Source organism: Thunnus maccoyii, chromosome 21, assembly GCF_910596095.1.
Source record: "Thunnus maccoyii chromosome 21, fThuMac1.1, whole genome shotgun sequence".
Lineage (NCBI taxonomy): Eukaryota > Metazoa > Chordata > Actinopteri > Scombriformes > Scombridae > Thunnus > Thunnus maccoyii.
In genome coordinates this window covers 8,263,858-8,291,176 of record NC_056553.1, presented here as the reverse complement: position 1 = coordinate 8,291,176, position 27,319 = coordinate 8,263,858, and the positions used below count along the sequence as shown (strand labels likewise).

The window sequence follows — 27,319 nt, the reverse complement described above, 5'->3', positions numbered from 1 at the left end:
CACACATGTTAATTAAAGACATGCAGGAGTGCTTCCCAGGCCTTTCAATCTGGTGCCCTGCCGCCTTTTCTGGTTTGCCAGCCTTGTCACCATGCCGATTTGTCATCCACATCAATGAAAGTAATCAAGCTAGCAATCAGGGCAAGCTTTCAATTTATTTTTTATTTTGTGTCTGTGTGTCTCTGTGTGAGCGTGTGGCATTCAGCTGCCCTCATCACAGAGATGCACATAAATGGAAGACAGGAATAGGCATTGCTTTCAAAGTATTATGAGGGAGGGAATCAAAGCTCTTTTGTCACAAAAAGGCTCCTTAGATGCTATCTTTGTGACGACTGCTTTTTTTTTTTTTTTTTTCATGTACAGGCTAGAACTGACAGCCTATTGATGGACAAATCTAAATGAAAAAGTGAACAGCGAGAAGGAAACTGTATTTACATATCAGGTGGTGTTAGTATAAGAAATCACTTCATGGTGGTCCTACAATGACAGTTGTTATTCCTTTTTTCTGCAGGTTAAACTGAACCAAACAAACACAGTAGAAAAAAACATAGCACTTCACTTTTAGTAGTCTGTCGGCCCTGTCCAACCAATATAAAGTGCTGAAAACACAAACTGCATTTAAAATTCAATTTCAGAATTTGAATAACTATGTTTGCAAAGTTGGCTCCAATATGAGAGACATTTGTTTGGGTGCTGGGTGCTATGGACTATGGGCGCACAAGTCACACACTGTCAAAACCACATACAAACCTCGTAAAGTGAGAAAAAAAGACCTAATTTTTACTGCTAGGGACAAAAGCAAGATATACAGTACAGTACAGTACAGTACAAGAGGCTACAGTGGGTTATAAATACTTGACATACCGTTCCGAACCTCTGGTCCCAGTCTCAGATTTTTCAGGCTCCAACTCTGGTTCATCCAGAATTACAACCTTTTGAATTCACTGAAACACAGTGTTTTCTCCAAAGTTCACATGGCCATATGCCAAATAATATCTTTTTTAAAATAAATGTATCAACATTTGACACAGTCAGTTTGCACAGCCCTTGGTCTACTTACCTGCTTTTCAAATGTGCTATTATGATAATTTAATTGGTGTACTTTTGTTTCGCTGGAATTAGAATTTCATGTAAAATGAAGCAAAATAAAAGGTAAAATTGGACTGTTATGGAAGATTCAAAATTCAAAGGTTTTATTTGTCACACACTCATACAATATTTGCAGTGAAATGAAGGCTGTTATACTTCTAAAGCTGTGCTACCAGTGAAGGTTAACAATTATACTTTTATACATGATGTCCAGTGGACAAGGTGAAATAGCAAAAGCAAAACATACACTGAACAAAATTTATATCAAAATCTGCATCTAAATACATTATGTAAACCTTGTGATCATCCTAATATTTTTGTTCATACAGAAGTTGTGTTTCTCATAGGTCGAAATAAGCCAAACGGCCAAAGTGCTATTGTAAGATGGTATAAAAACATATAAACAAACCTTAAATTTAGATCAATTTAAGTTGTGCCTGTTTTTTTGCCTGCCTGTTGTCACAGCCTACATCTACCTAGATACTGAAAGCTTAGACCTAAGTGAATTGCTTTCAAGTGATTCTTCCCTGAGTCCAACTGAGTTCATGTTTAAAAAAACGCTGTGACTGCCTCATTTTCCCATAGAAAAACCTTTATCTGAAGGAATTGCATGATTATAAAATAGAATACAATTCTAGCTACTGCAGAGGCAGAAATACCATTGAAGATGAGGGACATTTAGCAAGAAATAAAACACTTTTACATGTGTGTATTGCCCTCTTTCCAGGTCAAAGTAATGAATGAAATGAAATTATTCATCAATGAAACTAGTGGTACTTTGTGGGTGTAATTTTTCACAATGCAGAATTAACCTTTTCAAGTCAAAGAAGTAGGCTTTTGTCACCCTGAGTAAGGTTAACCTCACCTTCTTCTGGCTCTCTGTAGAAAACCGTTCACAAAATCACATTTTCAATATAAAAACATGAGTGTCACAAAATGTTCAGTTGTCAAAGAATTACTGCGGCAGTGAACCGTGCTCCCAAGCGACTACTGCTAGTTTCTCTACCATTACTTTGTCTTTTTCATTCTTGATCTTACTGTATGCGTGACATCTATGTAAGTTGAAAACCCTAACACTTCTTCCTCGGCTCACAAAAACAGAAGTCCGCTTTGTGTGGTCTCCTCTGAAAAGTTAAAATGTCTGACAACTTTAGAAAGTGCTTCACTCTGCCAACAAAGATGACAATCCTTTCCAAAGTGGCTGCTTTCCATCTGTCTTGCAGCCGCTCCCAATTGTCTTTCCAATGAAAAAGGCCTTGGCAGTTTGTTAAAACACCTTAAAACTGCTTTTTTGGGGATAAAATGAGGAATGTATTTCTACAGCTCCATGTATTGGAATGCACCAAACCTTCTGTGTAAAAATGACATTAAAACGGCTGTAGTTATATTGTCCTTGTTATATATTTGTTTGATGTCTGGAAGTACTATTAAAAGATAACTGGATTTGGTTTATATGTCTTCCTAGCCATCTGAGAAGCTTTATTAGTACTGACTGATAATCATTGGGAGTTCTCAGATATTTAAACCTCTGCAGGTGGTTTGGGGTCGTTGAGAACCCATGTGAGGTTGCGTGGTACTCATAAGAGTCATCAGAGTCATGTTAATTAAACTGTGAAGTGGTGTGCAACTGCCTGGGAAGGGGTTGCCTAACAGCACTTCAAGTAGTTGATAATCACAGAACTCCTCTGCACAGGGATTATTGTTTCATCCAATACATTTTTATGAATGGTAATGTCGGTGAGTCACCACCACTTTAGTCCAGACTGAAATAACTCAACAGCTATTTAGGGGCTTGCTAGGAAATTTAGTACAAATAACCATGGTACACAGATGATGAATCCTAATGACTTTGGAGATGCCTTGACTTTTGCTCTAGTGCCAACTGCAGGTTAAACTTTCCATTTATCCACTGAAATATCTCAACATCTACGAGATGGATTGGCACAATTTTTTGTTTTGACATTAATGGTTCTAAGATGATGTATCCTAAGGACTGTGGTGATGCCCCAACTTTTTCTCTAGCACCACCATGAGGTTGACATTGACATTTGTGGTTCACAGTGAAACATCTCAATAAATATTGGATGGATTGCCATGACATTTGGTACAGACATTCAGGTCCCCCAATTTTGAAATATTAGTAAGCTAACACGCTGAACTAAGATGGGAAACATTATGCCCACTAAATATCATGTTCACATTGTCAATATGAACGTGTTAGCATGTAGCTCAAAGCACCACCTCTTAGTACCACCTCACAGAGGCACAAATGAGGCTGTAGACTCTCATCTTGTCAGGATGTAAATATCCTCATGTATAGAAACTCAGTACCACTTAATTCATTCTCTATTCATTCATTTCCACATATATTTCCCCAATCTGCCTGTAATGTCAATCAGACCACATCGAATTAGATACATTCACTTGCTTGTTTGCAATAGTGCCCATCTGTCTAGAAGCTTTGTGTCTATATAACACAGTCAACAAACATCCAGAGGGTGTAATATAATAATTTCTAACAGCTGTGAACACGAAAACATCATAACATATGTGGGATTGTGTTTACATACCAACAAGTAAGATTCTTTGACCGACAACATCCTGTATACTGCAGACAAATGGTTATTCATAAATGCTCTGACTGTAGAGTTTAAGTGAAACAAATCAGTCACTTACATGTTCTACATTTCTCCTCATCTTCAGTGATTTTGACATTAATTCCTATATTTTTGAATGCGTGGGGAAGCACAATTGCCTATGTTTGTTTTTCATATGCACAGACTCTCCACAGCAAACAGGTTTCAACAGTGTTTGACACACATAATTTTGATTAAAAACCTGTTCAGTGAAGAGTACTCATCGCTCGGAGCACTCTGAGGTGACCGCCAGATGACAGTGACATTAATAATCTCTTCTCAGGCGCTAGTCAACTACAATACATGGATGAAGATGACCGACAAGGACGATGAACAATCCAAATATTGGAGACGTGGATAAGGAGAACGATAACCACGTTATGCTTTTCCATAAATCACACAATTCCAAGAACAGGGGAGGAACGCTACTTAATGATTTAAGATTCTTTCCTTTAGGTGTTCTGGCCTAGGATGCAGGGCTTTGAGGAACTGGCTATATATATCCTGGGTTTGAGACCCATTGTCATTTCCCATCTCCCTTTCTTCTCTTTTGGCCAGATTACAAAAAACTGTTTTTCAAACAGACATTAAAAAGATCAGTGTGTTGCCTATCCAGACTAAAATCTGCATCCAATTGCCATTTCTGGGAGATCCAAAAATAAATCATTCTAAGGATAAAATTGATGGACATGACATTTCTGAAAAGATCACCAATTCTAAAAAAAAACATGCTTTTTGAAATTAAAGAGAGAAAAAAGATGTAGACTGCTAAAGACAATACATCAAAAAATAAAAAAATGTAATGTAAAGTAATGTAACCTTAACCTCAACAACAGTTTCTGTTGTCTAACTTTAACACTTAATCTAACCTCAAAATTTTTGTTGGTTCTGAGCAGAACCCTACACTTTAATGTCCATCACAGGATAAGGCTGGTGATTTTCTGTATTTTTCATATTGTCAACAAATCACATGTCCAGAGCCAAACCAACAATGAATTGATCTACTTACAAGTATTATGTGTGTATCCAAAGCCTGATATATCTGATTCCTTTGTACCAGAGACCTCCCTTGTTGTCCCAGAACTATTAAAAACACGTCAATGAGCCACACTGTTGTATTGGGTGACATGTTCCTTCACCATGAAAATTACAGTCACAGTAGTTTGTTTAGAAACGGCTCCAAAGACTAATAACAGTGATCACATTTTCAGTCTCCGGAGAGTAGTTCCTTGCACAACAACAGAGGTCTACGGCTCAGAGGAATAAGATGTATCAGGCTCTGGACACAATACTTGTAAGTAGATCAATTCATTGGTTTGGCTTTGAACATGAGATTTGTTGATAATAAGAAAGACATAGAAAGTCACCACCCTTATCCTTTAAAGAAACAACATTTTTTGCATTGACAACACCCTAATAACTGTGCAAATGGGTTTTCCAGTTTGTCTAGTTGTTGATCTCCCAAAATCTTTGTATAAAAGTCTAAACTTGTCTACACTTGTAAATAAGACACTGTGAAATAACTAATTATATGAAAAAATAAAGACAACATACATAATCTAACTATGAAATTGTAAGTCGATACATTTTTAAAACTCAGCTGATTGTTATAAAATGTTTATTTTATCCTGCTTCTTTTCACAGTTTATTGCAAGTCATTTTTATTTCTTCTCATTTTTTTCTGTCTGTTTTGATTTCACAACACAGTTTCTCCCTAATGACCAATTTAATTTGTAATGCCACCTTTCAACTTTTATTCTGACAATAAAGTCATATATTATTAATTAAAGTGAAAAGCATCTAAGTTATGAGTGTGAAACTTTCCTTTCAAGAGCTGCTTTCTGTAACTGAAAGGGAAAAGATGGGATGGGGAGGGGAGGGGCCCAACGTTTGGATGAGCAGGACGAAGTGAAGTGAAAGGGCAGGCCTCCTCAGTGGTGGGAATAAATACTGTCGTCACCAAAGGGAAATGCTCCATTTGTTTAATGTGCCATTTCCAAAGTGGAACCCTTGTAATCCTACAGACATGGCAAGCTCACCGCGTATACCACCCCTCTGGAATTTGATCAGAAGTAAAACTGTTTACCAATGTTTGGAGCCTGACATTTATTGAAAGTGGCCTTTAGTAAAAGTCATAGCTGAAGCGTGAAGAGGTTTTCTGATGAGCCCTGTGAAGTTTCTCCATCTTCTGGGCCATTAAGACAGACGCTGGTGTGTTAATAGAGCAATATATTGTACAGTATCAGTCCCAATCAGCTGAGAAACAGGCACCCACAGGGGGCTCAACTTTTATACAAGTATTTAATTAGACATGTGCAAATCAGTCACACAGCAAAAGACTGAACTGGGGCTGCTATTTAAGGTTTGAGATTGCACTGAGACACTTTCAGGAAGCTGTCAATTACAAGTGCTTGTGGAAGATGAAAAAAAACATTGAAGTGTTGTTTTTTTCCTCTGTGTGCTTTTGTGTGTTTTCAGCTAATGATCCAGCAGTAACTTGTAGGGATTACACAAGTTTGCAGTTATCTAACAACATTTTCACTAAATCTCCTTCACACCATGTAAGCTCCTGTTATTTTCAATGAATGAATATTTGGTTAAACCAGAAACTTTTGGCACTACATTTGGATAAGACACCTCAAAGCAGACACCCTGGAGTAGGAGTATTTCCTTTGTGAGTAAATGTGATATTATGAGCTACTGTGCTCCATCTCGAGCTCACATGACTTGAGAATCTTGTTGTCAAGAACAAGTCAACTTTGATTTCTGTCTCCTGCTTGTGGGAAACCAATGTGTTGCTCCTGTCTCTCTGCCATCGCCTTAAGTATCCCAGACAGCACAAGAGTAAGTGTGACATCTTTGCTGTATATGTCACCGTCTGCTGAAAAGAACCCGCAGGCCCAGAGATGAAGAGTCAGCAAAAGCTTGGGCAACACAGGGATGTCATGACTTCAAATTGCAAATCAAACCGTCGCATGACTTGGCAACTACATTTCACCACATCCTCTATCTGTAATAAGGTGGGTGTAACATTGCCTCACTATGAACAAGAAAGATGGCATTTTACTGCATGAAAGTCCAACTGAAATTTAAATTCTCCTCACTGTCTGTGTAAGGAAAATAACCTATTATGATAATGCAGCTATTATGCATATTTTTCCATTTTTCAAAGGAGGATAAAACCATTTTTGGACATATTTGCATCAAAGATTCAAGCCTCAGGGTGGCAGCTGTTGAATGAGAAACAGAGTCATTGGGAGAGGCAACAAGCACATGCTGGCTGGTTTCTTAGCACTGGTTATGTACCGTTGGCTTCTACTTTGTGAGTAGAAGCTGGTTAGCCTAGGTAGCTAACATAGCTTGCTTACGTTGACTTTTCATTATGTTATTTCAATACCTGTTGAGTCATTGGCATCTCTCACACATTCAATGTTGTTTCTGTTCCATATTATACAAAGGCGGGGGTCAAGCTAGCATTACCTGCTTTCATGGGTACAGTAGTAGTGACGGCAAATAACCAAACTGTCAAAACTCACAAGAATGGTAAGTCCTGTAACGTGAACACTCTGTACATTAATTTATGATTTGTCTCATGACATGGATTCATTTAGGGACTCACGGAGAAATATACAGAATGCAGAAACCACAGAAGGCAACAACACAGGCCCCCCCAGCTAGCTAACTACTTATGTGGATGTTGGAATTGAAGTGACATAACAACTACTATTAACTATTAAAGATCCCCTCCAGACATGTTTTAAGATGTATATAAAATGTGTGTTTGATATGGTTTTATCCACAAAAATAGCTCAACTGTCTCGTTAAAATCTTGAAAATTAATTGTACTTCTTCCCTCTCATTAAAAATTCCATAATCTATAAATATGCAAATACATTTCATTTCAGAAATCAAACTGTTGGACACAAGATGTCTCCCACTAAACTGTAAAGTTCATTCTCAGTGTTTGTGCACTGGAGGCTTCAAGTTTCCACATCACACTTGTGTAAACTGAATATTGGACCAGGATTGGCCTCCAAACTTGTTGTGATGTCACAAATCATGCTCGCCCACCCCTTAAAATCTGATATTCAGTGAACACAGAGAAACCCTCCACTTTCAGCAGATAAATGGGAAAACAGCCTTCAAGTGTCAAACTCTGCACTTGTATCATTCTGCACAGTGAATCTCAAATATTCAACAGTAGGATCAAGAAGTAGAAAAACATTTTTTTGAGTGGCCACATAGATAGTGTACCAATGAAATATTCCAAAGCATAAATTAACACACACACGGTTCAACATTGAACTATGCCCTGAATACCACATGGGTGAATTCAGCAGATTTTTTTCTTAACAAAACAGATAGAATGTGTCTATAATAATAACGATAACAATTTAATTTCCTCGTTTTGTTCGGCACATACAAATGATTGAATCAGGTTAAAAGTGCAGAATATTTGCACCTCAGAGTCCCCTACATTTACACGGAGGAAATCATTTTGTACATTGTAGATTCAGATTAGATTTGTTTATTTATGCACGTTATTTAGTCTATATGGAGGTCAAACAAAAGCATAGGCTCATACTGTGTCTATCATCCATTATTAATGTTCAGTGCAAGTACTGTAAAATTACTTTTTTCTGTTTAATCTCAGCTGGCCTTGTCGTCCTCTGCTTCTCTAAACGATTTCCTGCATTTCCCAAAAAAAAAAATTGACAACCCCTAGAAAACCTACCTGAGGCTGCTGTATCAAGCAGCTAATTTTATGTAGGTGGAGAGAGAAATAGATACTGTTATTAGATATCTATAGTAAGAGCAAGAGATCAAGTGTTTTGAGACCAAACTCAACATTCAGGTTGATGTCTTCTTTCATCTTTTGACTTAATCTTTTCCTGTATGTTTGTTGAACACTTTCTTGACATTTACCAGTGATGTTTCAGACTCTTGAAAAAGAAATGTGCAAATAAATCTACTGCTGAGATCTTTTTTAACTTTCACTTTCTTACGGTTGGTATTTTCGCATCAAATTTAATTCCTGTTAGAATTAATATCCATGGAGATTCTTGATTTAGATTTTCAAACTCGTGGCAGATGTGATTAAACTTACAATCTTTTAACCGGGCTAATTTGTGAGGTGCAAAAAAGAATTTCATTTGCAGTTAATAAACTCAGCATGTCTCAGAATGGATGGTAAAATTCCTAAGAACAGAGACACCAAATGTTTTTACATGTACACTACACTCTTCATAAGGTACCTGTACATATTTGCATTTAGCCAGTGTGCACTGTATATTTAAAAGTCCATATGTAATTGCTCAAAGAGCTCCTGGCAAGCAGGCAGCTTTATATGTTACACTTTAATTGATGAAATGCCATGTAAAGGAGATCTGATCATCCATGGGAAATAAAACAGACACAAATGACCCAAAGAGGCATTTACCAAGCTGCATTACAGTCCACAACTAATTATCATGAAAGCCTATAGCTCGCAGTCAGCATGGGCTGATGCATGTCCACGCTACAGTATGCTATAAGATGGCAGTCTCTTACATTACTATGATTCATGCACTATATCATGCTGTTCTCTCTTTTCTCCACATGCAACATTGTTAGATATGTGAAAAATACATAAAAATCAAGTCCATCTTTTTCCACAGTTCCTGACAGGGGATGAGATTTTGGTCTTGCAGACACTTACAGCTTACAGTATATCAGTGAATCTGTCAATAGATAATGGCACTTTTGTCTTTTCTTATTTTACACACCTTCAATCTCCCTGCTGTAGACCTGTGTGTGAATATAATTGGATTTTTGAGAATAGAAAGTCTCAGGGACAGTAAAATAAAATAAAAAAAAAAAACGAGTAGAGGAAACCTTCTAAAAAGCAACTTTTTACTTTGTACTTATATACTGTTATATATATAGAATTTTGTATTTTTATTCTGAACAAACATTTACACATTCAGAATCGAACTAAGTCCTCTACATCGTGTGCTGCTGCTGTCAACTGTCCTCTTTTTGAGAGGTGCAGCATTTTCAGTTTGGGAACAGTCAAGTAAAATGTATGTTCTGTGCCTATTTCAAATATTTGACACTTTGCTCTGCTGGACTTTGACTGAAGTCAAACGAGGCTGGTTCTATACCATTTTTTCACTTCAAATGGCCCCTGTGGGAATCACCCTTCCAACAAATCTAGTCATGGACTGCAGTCTGTCCACTACAGTATGTTTTAAATGGAGATGAGCAGATTTAGTGAGTGTGAGTCTGTGTCCACTTTATTCTATATTTCTGTTCTATTATAAATTTAACTATAATTATATTCCAATTTGTGCATTTTAAGAGTAAAAATGTGAAAAAACTGATTTTTTAAGCCCGAAATGACTGACACTGACGCAGCTTCCCTAAAATTTTTGATAAAATATGTAATCATTTTTGTCTTACTTTGTTTTCAGTCACAATAAAAAAAAAATGCAAGTTAAGTGTAAAAAAATAATGATTTAACATGCTAATAATGCCTGAAAAGACAAAGACAGGAAAGAAAAGAAGTCCTCTGCACAAGGAAATTGAGTTTCATTTTATTAGACCACGGTTTGTGAAAGTTTTCTGAATTGTATTATTTTTTTTATGTTAGAAAAAATTTGCAAGCAATTTCCTGGTGGCTGTGATTGGAAATAAATAGCATGCTCTCACAAAAGTTGCAGGGATTTGTTGATTTTGTATTTCTTGAGAAGACAAGATTGCAAATTCTTTCAGAGACTGAAATAGCACGATGCAAGTAGAAGCTGACCACTGACAATATCCAGTGTAGCCAGTACACGCTAGATCCTCAAGGCCTCCTGTCATGTTACTTGTGCCTCTTCAATTATCTGTCAACACTTGAGGAGGATAGAGATAAGAGGAAAATGAGAAAAAAGTTGCTGTCCTTCTAACCCCAGAGATGCAGCAAACATCAGATCTGCTTGTCAGCCTACACGTTCCACTTATAGAAAAACATATTTACCCTGCTCCAGCTTTTCATTTACTTTTGATTCTTTGAAGCACCTTCATACTATTTCAACAAACATGTCCATCTCCAATCTTTGTCAGTGACGTATATAACAAAAAATCCTGAGACCTGTGACTCAAACCTTCCTTCAGTTCTTTGGGGAAAGAATGAAAAAGCACACCTGAATTATGCAATGTAACTGAAGCTTGGTGCCGGTGAAAAAGAAAAGAAAACACACGGATAATGCCATCTCTTTTACAATACCAACTGTGCTGCTACGATCCAAAGGGATTATAAACAACTCAAACAAGCAGTACTACTTCAAACAATAAAATACCTTATTAAACCCCAACATGAGAGGGCCTTTGGGAAGGAAGACTTTTGATGTGTACACAATCCCTCCAGTAGTGAATATATTTAGTCTCACCCAAGAAAAAGAGCAAATCACTCTCCCGACTCTATTCTTCATTGTGAGGGATATCAAGAGCCAAATTCAATAACAACCCTAGATCATAGCCCAATCCATCTCTGAATCATACCATAGTCTTTGCATAGCCTTAGCCCCCTGGCATAATTTAACACTGTCAGACGATGAACTCATCTCCTCCATAGAAAATGAATAGGCTGGGTTCCAAGAACAGGATATCTTCACAGAAATCCCTCAAACTTCTTTGGAGCCTCTAAATTCAACTGAATTCCGGCTGTGTCAATGTAATATCTACTGGCAGGAAAAAAAATGGACTGAAATGGAATGAATTTTGGTCTGAATGGAAGGGAAATAATTCGTCTTACACCTTTAGTTTACATTGTACATAGGCCAGAAGCAATCGCCTGCCTAAGGTGAAGGTCCTTTCGACTGAAAGTACAAGTATTGTGTAGATGTTTTTGTTGAAAGTTTAATTCTGATGGAGTCACATCCATGGAGTAGAAAAAGTAAAGAAAGGAGAACATAAAAAAAATGATAGAAGGATCACAGAAAAGTTTGTACTTAGTTATGTGCATGCCGTATAAAAGAAAATTCAAATGACATACTTAACACTCACACTCAGAATATGGCCTTGCTTTTTCATGATGGGCATACAAACCTAGAGTCCAGTACAAGGAAGCGAAGAAAAATTACTACCAAACATTTTCTCCAACCAGCAAAGATCCACTTATCCCTGTTGTCCCTGAAATTGAATGAATGCTTTGGGGTATGAGAATAAAAGAAACCGAAACAGAATTGATTCAGCCACCAGCTCTCTTCAATACAGTTATTGTGGTTATATTTTTATGAATTAGCTTTGGGCTCCAAAAGTCTGACCCTAACTGGATCAAATATCCAAAGTCAGCCATGTGGAGTCCATAATGAGGGGGGTTCGTTTTGTTCACTGAAGCATCTGAATTCTGAATTGAGCAATTATCCTTTTACAGCCATGCCTGTACCTCAGATGAGGAGAGAGAGCACCAAAGGTCACTTCTTGCATTCTGATTATTTACTAGATCATTTGATCATTAAGCTTGGGCTCTGAATGAAATACAACTGAAAAGAAAATACACAGACTAGCTTCCTTAGCTAGACTTTCATGATCAGATGTAGTTTAGCTGTCATGCATGTATTTTTAGGGATGGCTCTGGGGAAGATGATGTCAGTCCACCACTTTGCTATAGACAGAAATATCTCAACAACTCTTGGATTGTGCACATACCTTCATGATCCCCAGAGGATGAACCCTGCTGACATTTGTGATCCCTTGTTTTTTTTTTGTTTTTTTTTTATCTCACTCCAGCAGCAGTTCAAAATGTTCACTTATCCAGCAAAATATCTCTACATCTGCAACATGGACTGGCACAGATTTTGGTTCAGGCTTTCATAACTCCCACAGTGTAAATTTCAATGACTGGTGATTCCTTGACATTTCCTCTATTGCCACCATAAGGTTGAAATTTCTGTTTTTTTGCCAAATATCTTGACAGCTACTAGATAGATTGCCTTGAAATTTGGTACAAACGCCCCCCTTGAACTTTTCCTCTTTTTCCTAACATTAAATACTCCCATAACTTTATATATCCATACTTTATATATATCTAGCACCATCATTGGGTCAAAATGTTAATTTCTCCAATACAAATACCTGCCAAACTAATGACATTCTCATCAGTCTCATCAGCTTTACTTTATGCTTAGTGCTAATTAGCAGATGTAAACATTCTAACACACAATCAACATAAGCATGTTAGCATTCACACTGTGAGCATGCATGTTAGCATGCTGAGATTAGCCTTGAGCTGTAGGCTCTCAGTTTTCTATAAAGACAGACATGTAATAAAGGAAAGAATAAATTATTTACCAAAGAACACTAGCCAGTCTGCCCAGATGAAACATCTGTTTTCCAGTGATTGAAAGTGGAGGCCCATTATTAGGAATGAATAAAAGCTTGAATTAAAAGCTGAAATTTTACATTCTATGATGCAATTAGTACCCATGTGCAATTACATTTTTAAAAAAGACTAATAATTTAACACATTGACTCAAACATGCGAAACAAAGATAGAAATCGTAATTAACTGACTTCCCTGCATTGCAACCAAGAGCACTTTTTCTTCTCTATCTGTGGCCATTCAAAACAGAAAAACAAAGTATGCATTATCTCCCGCTGCTGTGTTCTCCTGCTGCCAAGTGTATTTTTTACACAATGAACCGGTGACAGTATCTTGGGCTGCAACCAACATGGTCTGCAAATGATAAAATACACCTCCAAGAGCAAAGGTACAGAGGCACCATTGTGAATCACCAGCATTAGTCTTATGACTGGCTCATACAATACCCTAATTGCCTCATGTTACTATGCGCAGATTCTTCTCCACAGAGCAATGAGCCGTTGCACATCGTATTGCTATTCAAGTCACAAAACATTAGCTGAAACCAGAACAGAAAAAGTTAAAAACAAAAAAAACAGTAGTTGACCACATTATTAAGAAATACTCATAAACTGTGACATGACTTGCTATGAATCTTTTGAAGCTGCTACCTGATTTTGTTAATGATGCTTTGTGTGATATACAAATATAAATGAACACCACTGATATGGAAATAAGCACGCTGCACAAGTCATTTACTTTCAACACAGCTCAAAGGGAGGTTTGCGTGTGTTTGTCATGTTTTCAGAGTGAATGCCAAGTAAGAAAGCTGTAGTAGAAAGGCTATACTAAGAGCTTTTCCAGTACAGTACATGTAGGTCATTTCTCCTCCCTGTGGAAATATAGCCTGTTTTAGGATTAGGGGCTATGATTCATTATGACTGAATTTAATTACAGTGAGAGGTGGCCAATGCATCCCCGGTTTTAGCATATTAGGGTCCCTTCATCCATTGGATGGTAAATGTCTAGAGGAGGGTGTGGGTGTTGGGGTAGGACGAAGTGTATGAGTGTGTGTGTGTGCATGGAGGGGATGAGGGGATGAGATAGAAGGCATCAGGTTACTTTAGCAGAGCTGCAATTTGAACACGCTTACATGCACACACACACACATAAAAGCAGATTACACTGAGTAATCAGGTTAAGGTGAGAAAGTCAGGTAACTCGGTTATGTATTTCCCTCTGCTCTTTCCAAAAACTGGTCTGACGTCAGAATCAACCTTTGAGATGGTGTATTGTTTTCCTCCTTAAAAGCTACTTTACAACATGATACATGTAAGAACTTCAAGAAACCCAGATGAGGTTAACCTCTTACCAGGCACGCCCATTTTTGTGCACAAGCCTAAAAATAATGTCCCCACAATAAAAAAAAGGTAACTGTTCTTTAACCCTTTTGATTACAGTCATAACCCTGGTCTCATTTGAAAGGTAACTCTTTACATTTTCAAAAAAGTCAGAATGAGTATAAGTGATCCTGAAAATAAAGCCACCAAGGTTAAAGTGTCCCACAGGTGGGATGGTGTCAGTAACAGGTTAAAAGACAGGTTCACAGCTTTTCAAATCTGTCGTAAAACAATAGTCAGGTGCCAAAATGAACAGTGACATGTTTTTTTTGCTGTAATCATTCCTCCTGTTCATACTGGCCATTAAGAGATGCCTTCATAATGCACTTTCAATGTGAATTCCCTCTTTATGTTAACATCCTACCATTGTAGCTGAACAGGAAAACACTGTCCGTTGAGACAAAACCAGGGAATTTTTTACTAAAAAGACTGTAACCATGGAAGACATCCACTTTATTTGACTAACTCAGATGACTGAAACCTCATATTATCGTCACATAAACTCTTAAATGTATTTTTGCAGAAAACGAGCATTTACATTGTAAGCACATTTACAGATCTTCTAAAGGTCAGTATGAACAGGAGGAATGGTTACAGCGAGCAAAGGCTGTTTCAATGCTCATTTGGGCAACTGACAGACTTGTTTTAAGACAGACTTGAAAAATTGTGAAGGCTACGGTAGTTCATGCAAAGTGTCATCCGACTACGACTAAAGGCAAAAGTGTTTGTGACATGAAAAGACACGACAAATTGCATGCCTTTGTACACATTTAAAGTGACAGAATTAATCACTTAGGGAACGAAAAAAGAGCTTGAGAGAGAAGTTCACCTCCAATCATCCGACTAACTGCTGCAAAAAGTAGGTACAAAATTGTCGGATGCAATCGTACCAATTTCTGACACCGGGAAGGTGCGGAGGGAGGGGATTTGGACGCTGTTCAACCATCTGACAAGCACTTTGGTTGAACTATGCTATCACAAGTTGATCAACATGTTGATACGCTCATTTGAGTCGCCTTTAATTATTACCTTGAGTGCATATTAATTAAGCTTTAAGAGTGGCACAGAGTGTTTTGCTGACTTTTTTCACCCCAGTTTCGTCTCTCAGGTAACATACAGGCTGCTGTATCTTGGAAAAAGCTGAGAAAAGTAACTCTAAGTCGTATCAGATTGTTTTAAATAAAAAAAAAATATTTATTTTCATTTACAGCCATACAATATTCTCCTAAAAAGCTGCTAGAGTTGAGCATCAATCAATCAAGGACAAGTAAGTAAAGCAGACTGCTCCGTTTAGTTACCATGGAAATATCCATACAATCCATGGAAATACAATGGTTATGTGGTTAGCGCATTAATAGTGCCAATTTTAATACCGATTTAATCATAATTTCTATTTTAATATCTATTTGCACTGTGTAACTGTGTATTTTCTGTTTTTATGTCTGTAAAACACTTTGTAAACATGTTCTGAAAAGTGCTTTACTATATTATATTGTTTGCATAGTTAGTATACAGATTTTCTGACCTTATTGCATCTCCCCAATTCTGAAATCAAACCTACACCTGTGCACTTTTGTAAACAAGACTGAGTGCTTTTAAATGATTATTAAGACTTTGTATTATTTTTTCACCTATAAATCACAAAATGCCATTCATGCCATTTTGTTATAGCAATTGATTATTGCAAAAAGGGGATGCTATATGTTCCTCCTCTAGTCGTACTTTCCAACATGACTTTACATGCACTAACTCCCAGAAACCCAGACAAGGTAATACTGAACATGTTTCTCCAGCTGAAATTTAGCTGTGTTAATCAAATTATTCTTTCTGCTTTAACCTGAAAAAGGAAACCAGGTTTGGCTCTTCGATGGATGTTCCTGAAATCAGACTACCGCAGAAAGTGGGAATAATCAGATTACCACAGTGCTTCAGATAAATAAAAATGTTTGTTAAGAGTCAGATTCACTGGAGTCCTGATAGACTTTAAACCTGTGGTCCTATAAGCAGCAGAGGGTAATACATAATGAATCAATCTCGAAACACCCTCGACACAATGAGCAACTGTCTGACTCTGTGAGGAGTAAAGGAGGAATAATAGAGATGTGGAAACTCAATGCCCCTGTAAAGATCCTCTCCAGCGTGTATTAAGATGTATAAAGATACTCTGGTTGGAAAAATCATGTGTGTCTGATATGGTTTTTCAGCAAAAAAGTATAATTACCACTTTAAAATCTTTAAAATATCTAGTCCTTCTCCCTCATTAAAAATTCCAGTATCTATGAATATGCAAATATTCGGCGTGCAGCAGTGCAGCGGCTTCTCTGGCTCCCGGTTATAGTGTGCTGTAAAAAGTGTAAGGGACTCTTCTTTTAACGTGAGTAAGTGTGCAGATAACACGACCGGTGCAACTAGGCCAAGAAGGTACAGCTCAACCGAACTTCGGAACATTATCGACAACTCACCCGCCTCACTTCCACCGAAGCTTAGAGCGGCGCTCAGTGGTCTGCAGCTCCCGAGGACACAATGCCCTGCGGCGGTGGCCTGGCGTAACAGACTACGACGGCTCAGAGGCGAGGGAAAGCGGTGCGCACGGCAGCAAAAGAGGGGTTAGCGGGCTAGTCTGCTAGCCAAGCTAAAAGCTAACATGACCAGGCTAGAAGTTCTCTCACTGGGTAACAAAACAGATCTGATCCGACTGAGACTGTTTTTTTCTCCTTATGGAAACTTGGCTAAACAGCAATATGTCGGACTCGGCTTTTCAGCTCGTCGGGTTGCTACTCTTCCGTACAGATCGGAATCAGTTGTCGGGGAAAACTTGAGGAGGTAGACTCTGCATACGATTATCTTTAATTATAAATGATTGGTTCCTTAGATTTGTGATGTAAGAAATCCCGCCTAACTGAATCCGTGTTTTTGAGACTTGGTAAACTTCAGTTTCAAAGCGGAAATGCTCAGCCATGGCAATGACTGCTTATGTGTCTTGTAGCATATGAAAAACACCACATGGACACGTTAACAAGGTTAAAAACTTGATTTTCATTGAAGGGGGTCTTTAAGGAAACATTTGTAATGCCTCAACTTGTGTCTAGTGGTGTATCAGGCTGTATGAAAACCCATTTCAGATACACTGAGATCAAACAGCTAATTTCATACAGATATCCACGTGAAACGCAATTAGTCAGTCCATGAAAAATGAGCACCATTCCATAATGCCTCAATACATTTTGAGAGTTGTAGTCAAGCATCCACTGCACACAGATGCTTGACCAACTCTCTCCTGTACCTCTCATATTATGCCTTTCTTCTTCTTCCCAGCTGACTAAATGCAATTTTTTATTTTACTTAAGGTAAATTGTCTTCCAACCTCTCTTTTAAAACGTCGCAAGACATTCTGGGAGGAACAAGTGGCAGAAATTTAACCAACCTCTTTATAATACATGAACTACCTGTATGCAGTTGGGCCGTGCCATGCTTACATTATTCATTGAAGTGCAGGGGGATGCTTGATACCCCCGTTATATGAAACACAATAGCCTCCCGGCCATCTGTTATCCACTTTGTACAGGGAAATAAAGAGATCTAAAAACTTAAGTTTTGTGTGTATTCACAGTACGTCTATACTTTCAGCACAGGCTGAAGACCTCTCTTGAATTATTCAAGATCAGACCTGTTGGGGATGTCTAAAATTCAGTACATCAGCACTTCAGGAAACTTCAGCAGCCCTATATTCAGACAAAAAAAAAGCACATAAAAGAGGATACAGACAGAAAACATTAAATAAAATTCACAACAACTTCAAACCATTTCACAGCTCGTTCTGCCCATAATATTGCTTAATATTTAATTGAGTTAACATTACTAGCTAGAAGAGGGAGCATTTATCTTGTACACTACATCCAAATGCCAAAATGATGTACTCCTGTTTTAAGCAAGCTAGCATGAGACCACCATAAATTTGAAGAGCCTAGCCAAGGGGTGAAACAAGGGGTGTAAATCCACTCTCTAAATAATAACTTAAGTTTGGCAAAGAGACAAACAGCTTCTGTAACAAGTGCAAACATATGAAAAGTAAATCCTGTACAGGACCAAGACCATTTTTTCATGTCTTCCATCTCTATGCATACTTGTCTTGTTCAAGAAACAAAGGAAACTTTGTTTAATATAGGCTGCAGTTCATGTACATTTTGATATTCATATTTTGAGTTAATTCAGATGACGTGGAGTGTAAGATACTTGCTAGTTAGACGGGAAAACTTACACCATCATCATTCTTATTAATACAACAAAATGTGGTGACATCATGTAACTCCCAGCATGGCTCCACAAATTTTCCACCTGACTGGAGGTCTAACCAGTCAGGCTAATTAAGAACGCCTGTGTGGGATTTGGCATTTTACTTGGCAAAAACGTCGACATGTTTTTCATGTGAGATTTGGAAGCTTTGTGAAATGGGGCAAAAATGGGTAACCTTCTTGATGTTAACCGTTTAATTGTCTTCTCAACCGTTTGGTAGAGTACATGTTGAGTTATGAAATTTTTAATTAGTGATATTAGTGACAGAAAAAAAGCACCAAAACAATTCCAAGGGTGCCCTGCGATTTTTAAAACCAGACCTTGTGTGCTGTTTATGGAGGAGTTTTCATAACTAATTTCATTTTTTATGTAGTTTAGTTTTAAAGGGCTGAAAATAATGATGTAACCTTATAATTCCCAAAAGGTCTGCTGACTTGGTCCCAGTTTCTCAAATACATGCTCTACCAATCAGTAGGTAGTAATGATGACGCATCTTTTTTTTTTTTTTTAACAAAAACTGAATTAGAGATGCACTGATAATTGACAATGGGCCAATCTGGTATCAGATACTTTATTGTTATTATTATTTTATATACCCAAAGCCCAGGTATCGGGACTGAAAAAGTCAGATCAGTGAATATTGCCATTTTTTCTGATTTTTTTCTGATTATAATCGGAATGATAGGACACTGCTAGATCCAATGACTCCTCGTTTGCAACAACAAGATGCCACAAAACAACACTGTTTCTTCTGACCAGCATGTGTCAGTTCTCAAATACTTAAAATTCAAACCTTGTACCAAGAAGGTAAAGGCACAGTGTTGCCAGGTGTATAATAATTATTGTATTTATACGATAATTTAGCCTATTGTACAATGTACAATGAATAATTCTAAAAAAAACAAACTTAAACGTACAACAATTTCAACATTTACATTTTTCTTCCATAACAGTTAAATGCTACAGAGCTGATTTGTAACCATGCTGATTATTCATCTCAACTATGTCAATAATTCATAATGTAAAACTGACCCTAGACCTGATACATAATCCAGTCATATTTCTGCTGAAATCTCTATAGACAGCCACTGTCATCATTCACAACCTCATATAATCTCTTGGTGACCGCATTTTGAAACTTGCACTTGGTTTATCTTTAACCTGTTTGCATCTTACATGATAGGATGCATGTGTGTCTTGTAGCTTGCTTAATAAAAAGTGACTTGTAGTCGGAGTCCATTAAAGTCAACTTGGTGAACCGAGGGATGTATCATGAAGTGCAGCAGAGATCTTTGGGACAGATTTGAATATACAATTCTTTTCTCCCTAAAATACGATAATTCGACAGTCATTATTTGATTATTTCGCCTTGAATTTGTCAGTTGTAACCGAGTCGTTAGCTTGATCTATATCTCTGTTGATCCATTAAAGGAACTCTTTTTTTCTGTAAGAAACGTAGAGTTCTTTGCCTCTTTTGGTTTTGAGTCATTTTCAGTTTAAACTTCACTGTCTTGACTTTGCCATGACCCTTTGTGGACTTTGACTTCAACTTTACTAGACCTTCATCTGAAAATTGCCTTGGTGATGTTGACTCCAGCCCTGACACTATACGTGAGAGAGAGTGCAAGTGTAAACAATGCTCCTCTCCTGTCCTTTCCCCTACCCTCCTGATAACTACCTTCTAGTCTAGTTTACTGTACGCTACTGTTTTCATCCTCTTTGATTCCCTGGCTCAGATAAAGGCTTTCCCACCATCCCAGAGGCCCCCAGGATGCCTCATGAGCTCCCCCCTCTGTGAGCTCTTGTCCCTGGGTACTGTGTGTATGATGTCCCTCCTGTCAGCTTGAATCACCCTCCTCCCCCAGCTCAACATGCTGCTCTCACCACTCCCCAGCTGCGCCGACGTGTTTGCGGCACCAGCGAGTGTGAGTAGATGCTATTCACACTGACCTTTGCAGCAGCGCCCTGTGCTCTATGATTCTAACCCATTTGACAGTGAACGTCTAATAGAATGCTAATGAAGTAGCTTGCATAGTAACATGTTGTGTTTGCTCCATTGTAATTATCTGTGGGAGTATCCCTGATGGCCATAATGCATATTGTTTGATTATTAAAGTGAATTACTGTCACGCACAACACCGGGTTCTGGCTATCAGGTCAGAAATTACATATGACTCATGCTCATAAGCATGTCTAATGGTTATTGCAACAAATACAACACTTGTTGCAAAGCCAAAATACAAAAACAGATGGAAAATTTAAATTTCCTGTTGCAACATTTGAGACAAGTGATTTCTTTTTTTTCAGTCACACTTGAAGATTTGATAGTAAGCTATAAGTGTTTCCTCCATCAAGAGATGTTTTCCCATTTTCAAGCTTCTTATTGAGATTCTGTTATTTGTATGGAAGAAATCCTTCTGTGACCATTGCAGTAGAGCCCTCGCTAATGCCGCCTGAATGCTGCCTGAATCATAAGGTGAAATAAGTCCATCCATTACTCGGATGGTTAGTCAGACTGCCAATTTCGAAGACATCTCTATAAATAAGTGAAATTCAGCATAAGGGCTGTGTCTGTCTGCTTGTACCTCCCGTGATGTGAAGCAACACTTCTTTGCCTCAGAGGCTGCAAATATCTGGAGTCACTTGAATATAAATAGATCTATGAAAAAAAAAAAAAAGATATGTGCTTAATAGCATGTAGCAGTAGCTTTACAAAAGTTATTGAATGGAGTGGAAAAAATATTCCTAAGTGCAAAGAAAGAAGAGGTGGTGCATTAACAAAACAAAGATCTAAACATGACAGTTGAATTGTCCGTGTTACAAATTTGAACGCCTGCTAACATCGCTTATTCAGCAGAAGCTACAAATTGGTACTTTTCAACACTTGCAAATATTTAGTCACATGAATACCCTGCAGAAAATGTTAATCACATCATGTTTACCAGTAAGTGTTTGTTAAGTGGATGAGTTTCTCCAGCGTTTCGCTTGTTTAAATATGTGCGTCACCAATTTGTGGTGGAGGCTGTGTAGTCTGGGGTTCTTTAATGTATGTTTCCACTGGCTTGATGTGACTGCAGCTGATTCCAGGCCAGTACACTTACCCGAGGCAGAGTGCCAAAGTATAATGAGACATTTGGTTGTGAAATTCGGAATCTGACAGAATGCATTAAAGCCAAGCAGACTGCAGATGCAAAGGGAGCAGCCAGGCCAAAGTGATGACTTCCCATTTCCTACTGACTATATCATATTTCTCTTTGCTTCCAGCCAAACAAATGACCAAATTGTGCAGTGACTGTGCCATTGTTTGGACACAGATTCCCATTGTTTGTCATATTAGATACCCGGATACATCTGACAAAAGCAATCACTGGTCATGTCACTCTGGTGTTTCTGTCTATAACCTGCTGGAAATTTTAGAGCTGAGTATGAAAAACTAGCTCCATCTGCATCTGTTTTTCTTTTTTTTCTTTTTGTAGAAGCTACATGAAGAATTCATTTCTAGTAAGGTCATTTTCTTGACATGGCAGGGACCTTCAATGTCGCTCACACTGAGTCACGAGGTCAGGGTGTCCCGCCCAGACTTTTTACAGCAGCAGCATGCCCTTGTGATACCAAACAAACACACACTATGTGACAACTATGATCTAAGGGAACAAATAATGTGACAGCTTCTCAAGCTCCCAGGCAGCATGCTCTGCCCGTGGGGAGTCAATGAATCAGATTTTTCATATTTGTGAAGAGGTTAGATTGAGCTTGAGCATGAGGTCAGATGTAAAGATGTAGCCAGTCTGATTTTTGTTTTTACATGCCTTCTGCTATAGTGTCATGTAGTTGTCCTCACCTTCACTGCTAGTAATACCACTGTGAAGCCACGAATACTGAATGAAATAAAAGATCAACCAATATATCTAACTATAAAGGCAGGAATCTCTGTCTGTCTGTCTGTGTGTATGTATGTGTGTCTTTTGCGTATTTCGAAAACTGTTCATCCAATTGACTTCACGCTTGGCGGATGTATTGCCGGGGACCCAAGGACGTGCAGTGTCGAATTTGGTGCACTTTGGACATTTCGTATTAATAAATTGAATAAACAAACAGCGAGCCACTCAGCTCCATGTCTGAGTGCAGCGGAGACTGTTTGATATAAACACCGTCATTTCACAGTGGGGCTGGGCTTCTGGGCTCTGACTGGCTGAGCAGGACAAAGGCATGCCCCCCGCTCAGTTAAACTGCTCGACAGAGAAGAACAAGCATACACAGGAGAAAAAAAAAACAGAGGAGGAGGCAGCAAAACTAGCCAATAGGAGCAAAGACATGTTTGATTGGCAGTAAAATCAACCAGTGGAAGACCATAAACTGCTTCTACAGTTAAACCTCAGTTTAGTCTCGCTGGTGAAGTTTCTGTCTTGATTTAAACCATGTAATTTATTAATTCCTTATTGTTTTGATACATTTGTCAATTGATACATATATATGCGGTTCTAAAGAAATAACAAGCAATCGGCCCGTTCCAAACATGCACATTTTGACCGGGCACTGCACTAGTGTATTGAAAAAATAAAAGGACTACCTGTTAGAAAATGAGTTTGTGTATATTCCATGTGGATATGCAGATCTCTACATATCTATGAATAAGTAATCAGTCTGCTCAAGTCCTTCGGGATTTACTAACAAGAAAAGCAATCAGACACAGGTGTTTGTAAAAGAAAAGAAGCACTCGAAATTCCTGAGTACTGTACTGGCCTCTCGTCTTTAACTTTCAAATGGGCAACACAGGAGAAGGACCAAACATCTGAATCATACTACATGTTCATAGACACAAAATATTCTCCTCAGCAGTAAGATATAACAGATATCAGCGGACACACAGATAAGACAAGAAGGTATTATGCTGTGCAGGCTTTGACAAGAAATGACCTTTAGCTGAACTCCAGTAGTGTCACAAATACACTCATTGTGATTTAGATGCTTTCCTCCAGCATCCCTCTGGCAAAAATAGAGAGGAGAACAATAGGACAGTCAAATGTATCCTAATTCCAGCTGGAGACGCTAATCCAGTTCAGAGACAGCAAGGAAATGGGCTTGTGAGAGCAGACCCCGCAAATACATGCAGATGAGAATGATTATCCTGCAGATGAGCGGAAAGATGAAAACTAATTTAATAATAAGACCAGAAAATTCTCCAAGATAACAGGGATCTAGAGACCAATCCAAGACCCATCTGGCCTGTGCCGCACATGCAAGAGCTATTTTCCAGACAGGAGCTGTCCATTTCCACAGTGGTGCTGAAAGCTGGGGAGCAGGGTTTACTGTATGTACACCAATCACTGTGATGTAAACCAACAATCTGACAAAGGGCAATATACGATTCAATAAACTTGAAGTTGTGGATGTTAATTAGGTCTGCATCTGTGGTGGTAACTGAGTGGTACAGTTTTGGGGTACTTGTACATGTATTTTATTTGAGTATTTCCATCTTATTCTACTTTCTATTTCTGCTCCACTGTATTTCATAAGGAAATATTGTACTTTTTACACTGAATTTATTTAACAGCCATAGTTACTTCAAGTAGTGGAATGTGACTAAGTACTTTTATTCAAGTTCTGTACTTAATTACATTTTGAGGTACTTGTTCTGTATTTTACTTGACAAGTTCAATGTTACGCTACATTGTTCATCTACTTTAGTACTTTAAAGAGGGAAATAATGTACTTTTTACTTCTTACACTACATTTATTTAACAGCTATAGTTACTAATTACTTACAGTAGTGGAATGTGACTAAATACATTTATTTAAGTTCTGAACTTAAGTACATTTTGAGGTATTTGTGCCTGTTCAGTGTTATGCTTCTTTGTACATCTATTTCACTACATTTCAGAGGGAGATAATATATATATATTTTATTCCATTACATTTATTTGACATCCTTAATTACTAGTTACTTCCAGTGGTATAATGTACTGTAAGTACATTTACTAAACTAGTGTACTTAAAGGCCTGAGGAAATTATTCTCTCAGTCAGATTCTTATTACGAAAATAAATGGGAATCGATATGAACACATTATTTTCTGCTTAAGTTAAAACAGTTTTGGTTATTTCTGTTTGTTTTCTCTCTCTCTGTGCTCTTCTCATTGGTGTGAAGTGGGCGGGGTTCGGTTGGGGAAAAAGGTGAGGTCACAAACTTCCACACACCAATCAGGACTTGGCAGCATTTCTATCACAATCTGATGACAGTTGGTGGGTCGTGTGGTGTGCTGTCAATCAAATCTAATCAAAACACATCCACACAGTCCTGATGAAGTTTTTGAGTGTTAATAAATAACACCTAAAGATGTTAGATGTTAAAAGGTCTGAATACTTCTATTTTACATACAAAAGATTATAAAACATGATACATTGTTATAAATGACGTTATATATATAATAACATTATAATTCATTGTGCAAAGAACTAAATGGTTTAAAACACACTATAATGTAGCTGTAAACATGTAAGGACATTCTTAATCCTATGTTGTTATGTACATTTTTAAGTATTAATTAATGTATTTATCAACAATTAGAACTCTTACGGGCATGAATGATTGGTATAGTAACAGTAGATAAATGCTTTATAATACTGTATAATGTAGCACTATGATTATACACATGACAGATCCTTACAGTGCCTTGTAAAGTATTTGTACTGTTTTAGACACTCACTCCTTATATATGCTTACAACTTCATTACAGTGTCTTATAAACCATTTACTGATTGATTATTTACTGCTTATAAATGCTAAAATTGGGTGGGTGATGGAGGTTAAAATAAGTGCTACCAGTATGTTCACTTTTGTTGATGCATTTTACTTTTAAATAAAATTTCACTGCACTGCATTTATTTGTAATTGAATATTTTTACATTGCCTTTTTCCTACTTTTCTTTAAGTGAAGTGTCTGAATTTTTTTCCCCACTGGTCTGCATACATTTTCACACGAGGAAATGTAATCCATAATAGAACAGGAGTGTAACCATATCTCATTTATGTAAGATTAGTCACTTTGTCAATGTACTCTCACATTAACTATGCCATTTGTGCCTAGCTTTAAATGTCATTGGGAGGGTTTCATACTTATTTACCTGCCAAAACATGCATTACTTTGATCTATCTGCTACTACCTTGGCAGAACACCTACTGTACAAAGACACATTTGGGTAATATACACCTTTTTCTATGGATTGATTACAATGCAAATTACCTTGTCATATTGTACAGCGGCCTCTAAACTAAAATTGCACATTTGTATAAGCACATACTTCAGACTGGCTGGAATAAAATGTTGGATACCTTCCTACACTGTCTGTGTTTTGTCTTTCATTTGTTTAAGATTTTATATAGGGCATAGGGAATATGTATAACTCTGTATAAAACTCTGCTGTGTCCCAGATTCTGCAGGTCATTATGGTAAGAGGTTATTGATATGTGTAGTGCTGTACAGATGCAATAAACCTGCTGCCACATAGAGTATCAGTTTATCACAGCTTTTTTTTAGTCAGAGATTGGATTAGTCAAACATTTGAAAATGTTGGTTTTGCAAATGTATTGTTTTGAGTCTGTTACAACACATCATTAAGCCGTGCAACACTGATTATTAACATTAACAGTCACAGATCACTTACCTTGCCAACATAGAGTGGTTCATTTCCTGTGTACTCCTCTAACACGAAGAACTGGTTCCATACCCAGCTGCGTTTGTGCCTGTGCAGGACCTCCCAGGGGCCTGGATCAGAGCGTGGGGACTTCTCCAGATCCCCAGAGCTGGGATTCAGCCCCCAGCAGCCCCTCTCCCGCAAGGGAAGCAGGAGTGCCAGGAGAGCCAGGGCTCTGCATATGCCTGAGCAACACCACCCCATCATCTGGGCCCCCTCCAAAAAGCACTGAGGCCAGAAGAGGAGCAAAATTTTAAAAATAGACGGCAAAGCTGAAATGTCAAAACCCTCAGGGTTTTATCCACACAGTCCTGACCCTGTGTTTCACCAAAAAGCAAGTGAAGTCACACCCTGAACAGAGCGCATAGGTTCAAAAAGAGTCAAGCTCTGCATTTTGCTGTGTTGCTCTTCTTTTTTTCCTGATTGGAGACTAAAAGTGGGGTAATTCCTTCCGCTTTGGAGCCAGTGAGTTGACATTAAAGCTGGCTAACAGGGTCAATGGCAATCGGGGAGGCTTCAACACAGAGGCTATATAATTGGCACCTATCAGAACAGAGAGAGCAAGAGAAAAAAAAAGAGAGAGAGAGAAAGACATAGAGGAGAGAGAAGAGAAAGTACCGTCAGCAAAATTGCCTCTGTGACCGCAGTCACTTTAGACAGCAAGTAATGTGCTTGCTGATGCAATGATAATGACATTTTTCACCAATCATACAGAAATTGGTCAAAAATGAATAGACAGTAAATATGGTAAATACAATCAACATAATGTCCTTCACATACACACACTCACCTACACATACGCCAAGGAAAAATCCAGCAAGGTCAAAATGTTAATAAGGGTAAGATGGGGGGAGAAATTACTTGGCTTTTGAATGCACATAAG

At 37.9% G+C, this 27,319-nt stretch overlaps 1 protein-coding gene across 1 annotated transcript in view; it reads right to left on the bottom strand.

Moving 5' to 3' along the window:
- Nucleotides 1-26,643, bottom strand: part of LOC121888598 (cadherin-7-like) — a 106,904-nt gene extending 80,261 nt beyond the window's left edge. Inside the window, exon 1 of the mRNA XM_042400215.1 lies at nt 26,407-26,643. Within this exon, the coding sequence (XP_042256149.1) occupies nt 26,407-26,643 (237 nt within the window). The remainder of the gene's footprint in view (nt 1-26,406) is intronic.
- Between the last annotated feature and the right edge of the window lie 676 nt (nt 26,644-27,319).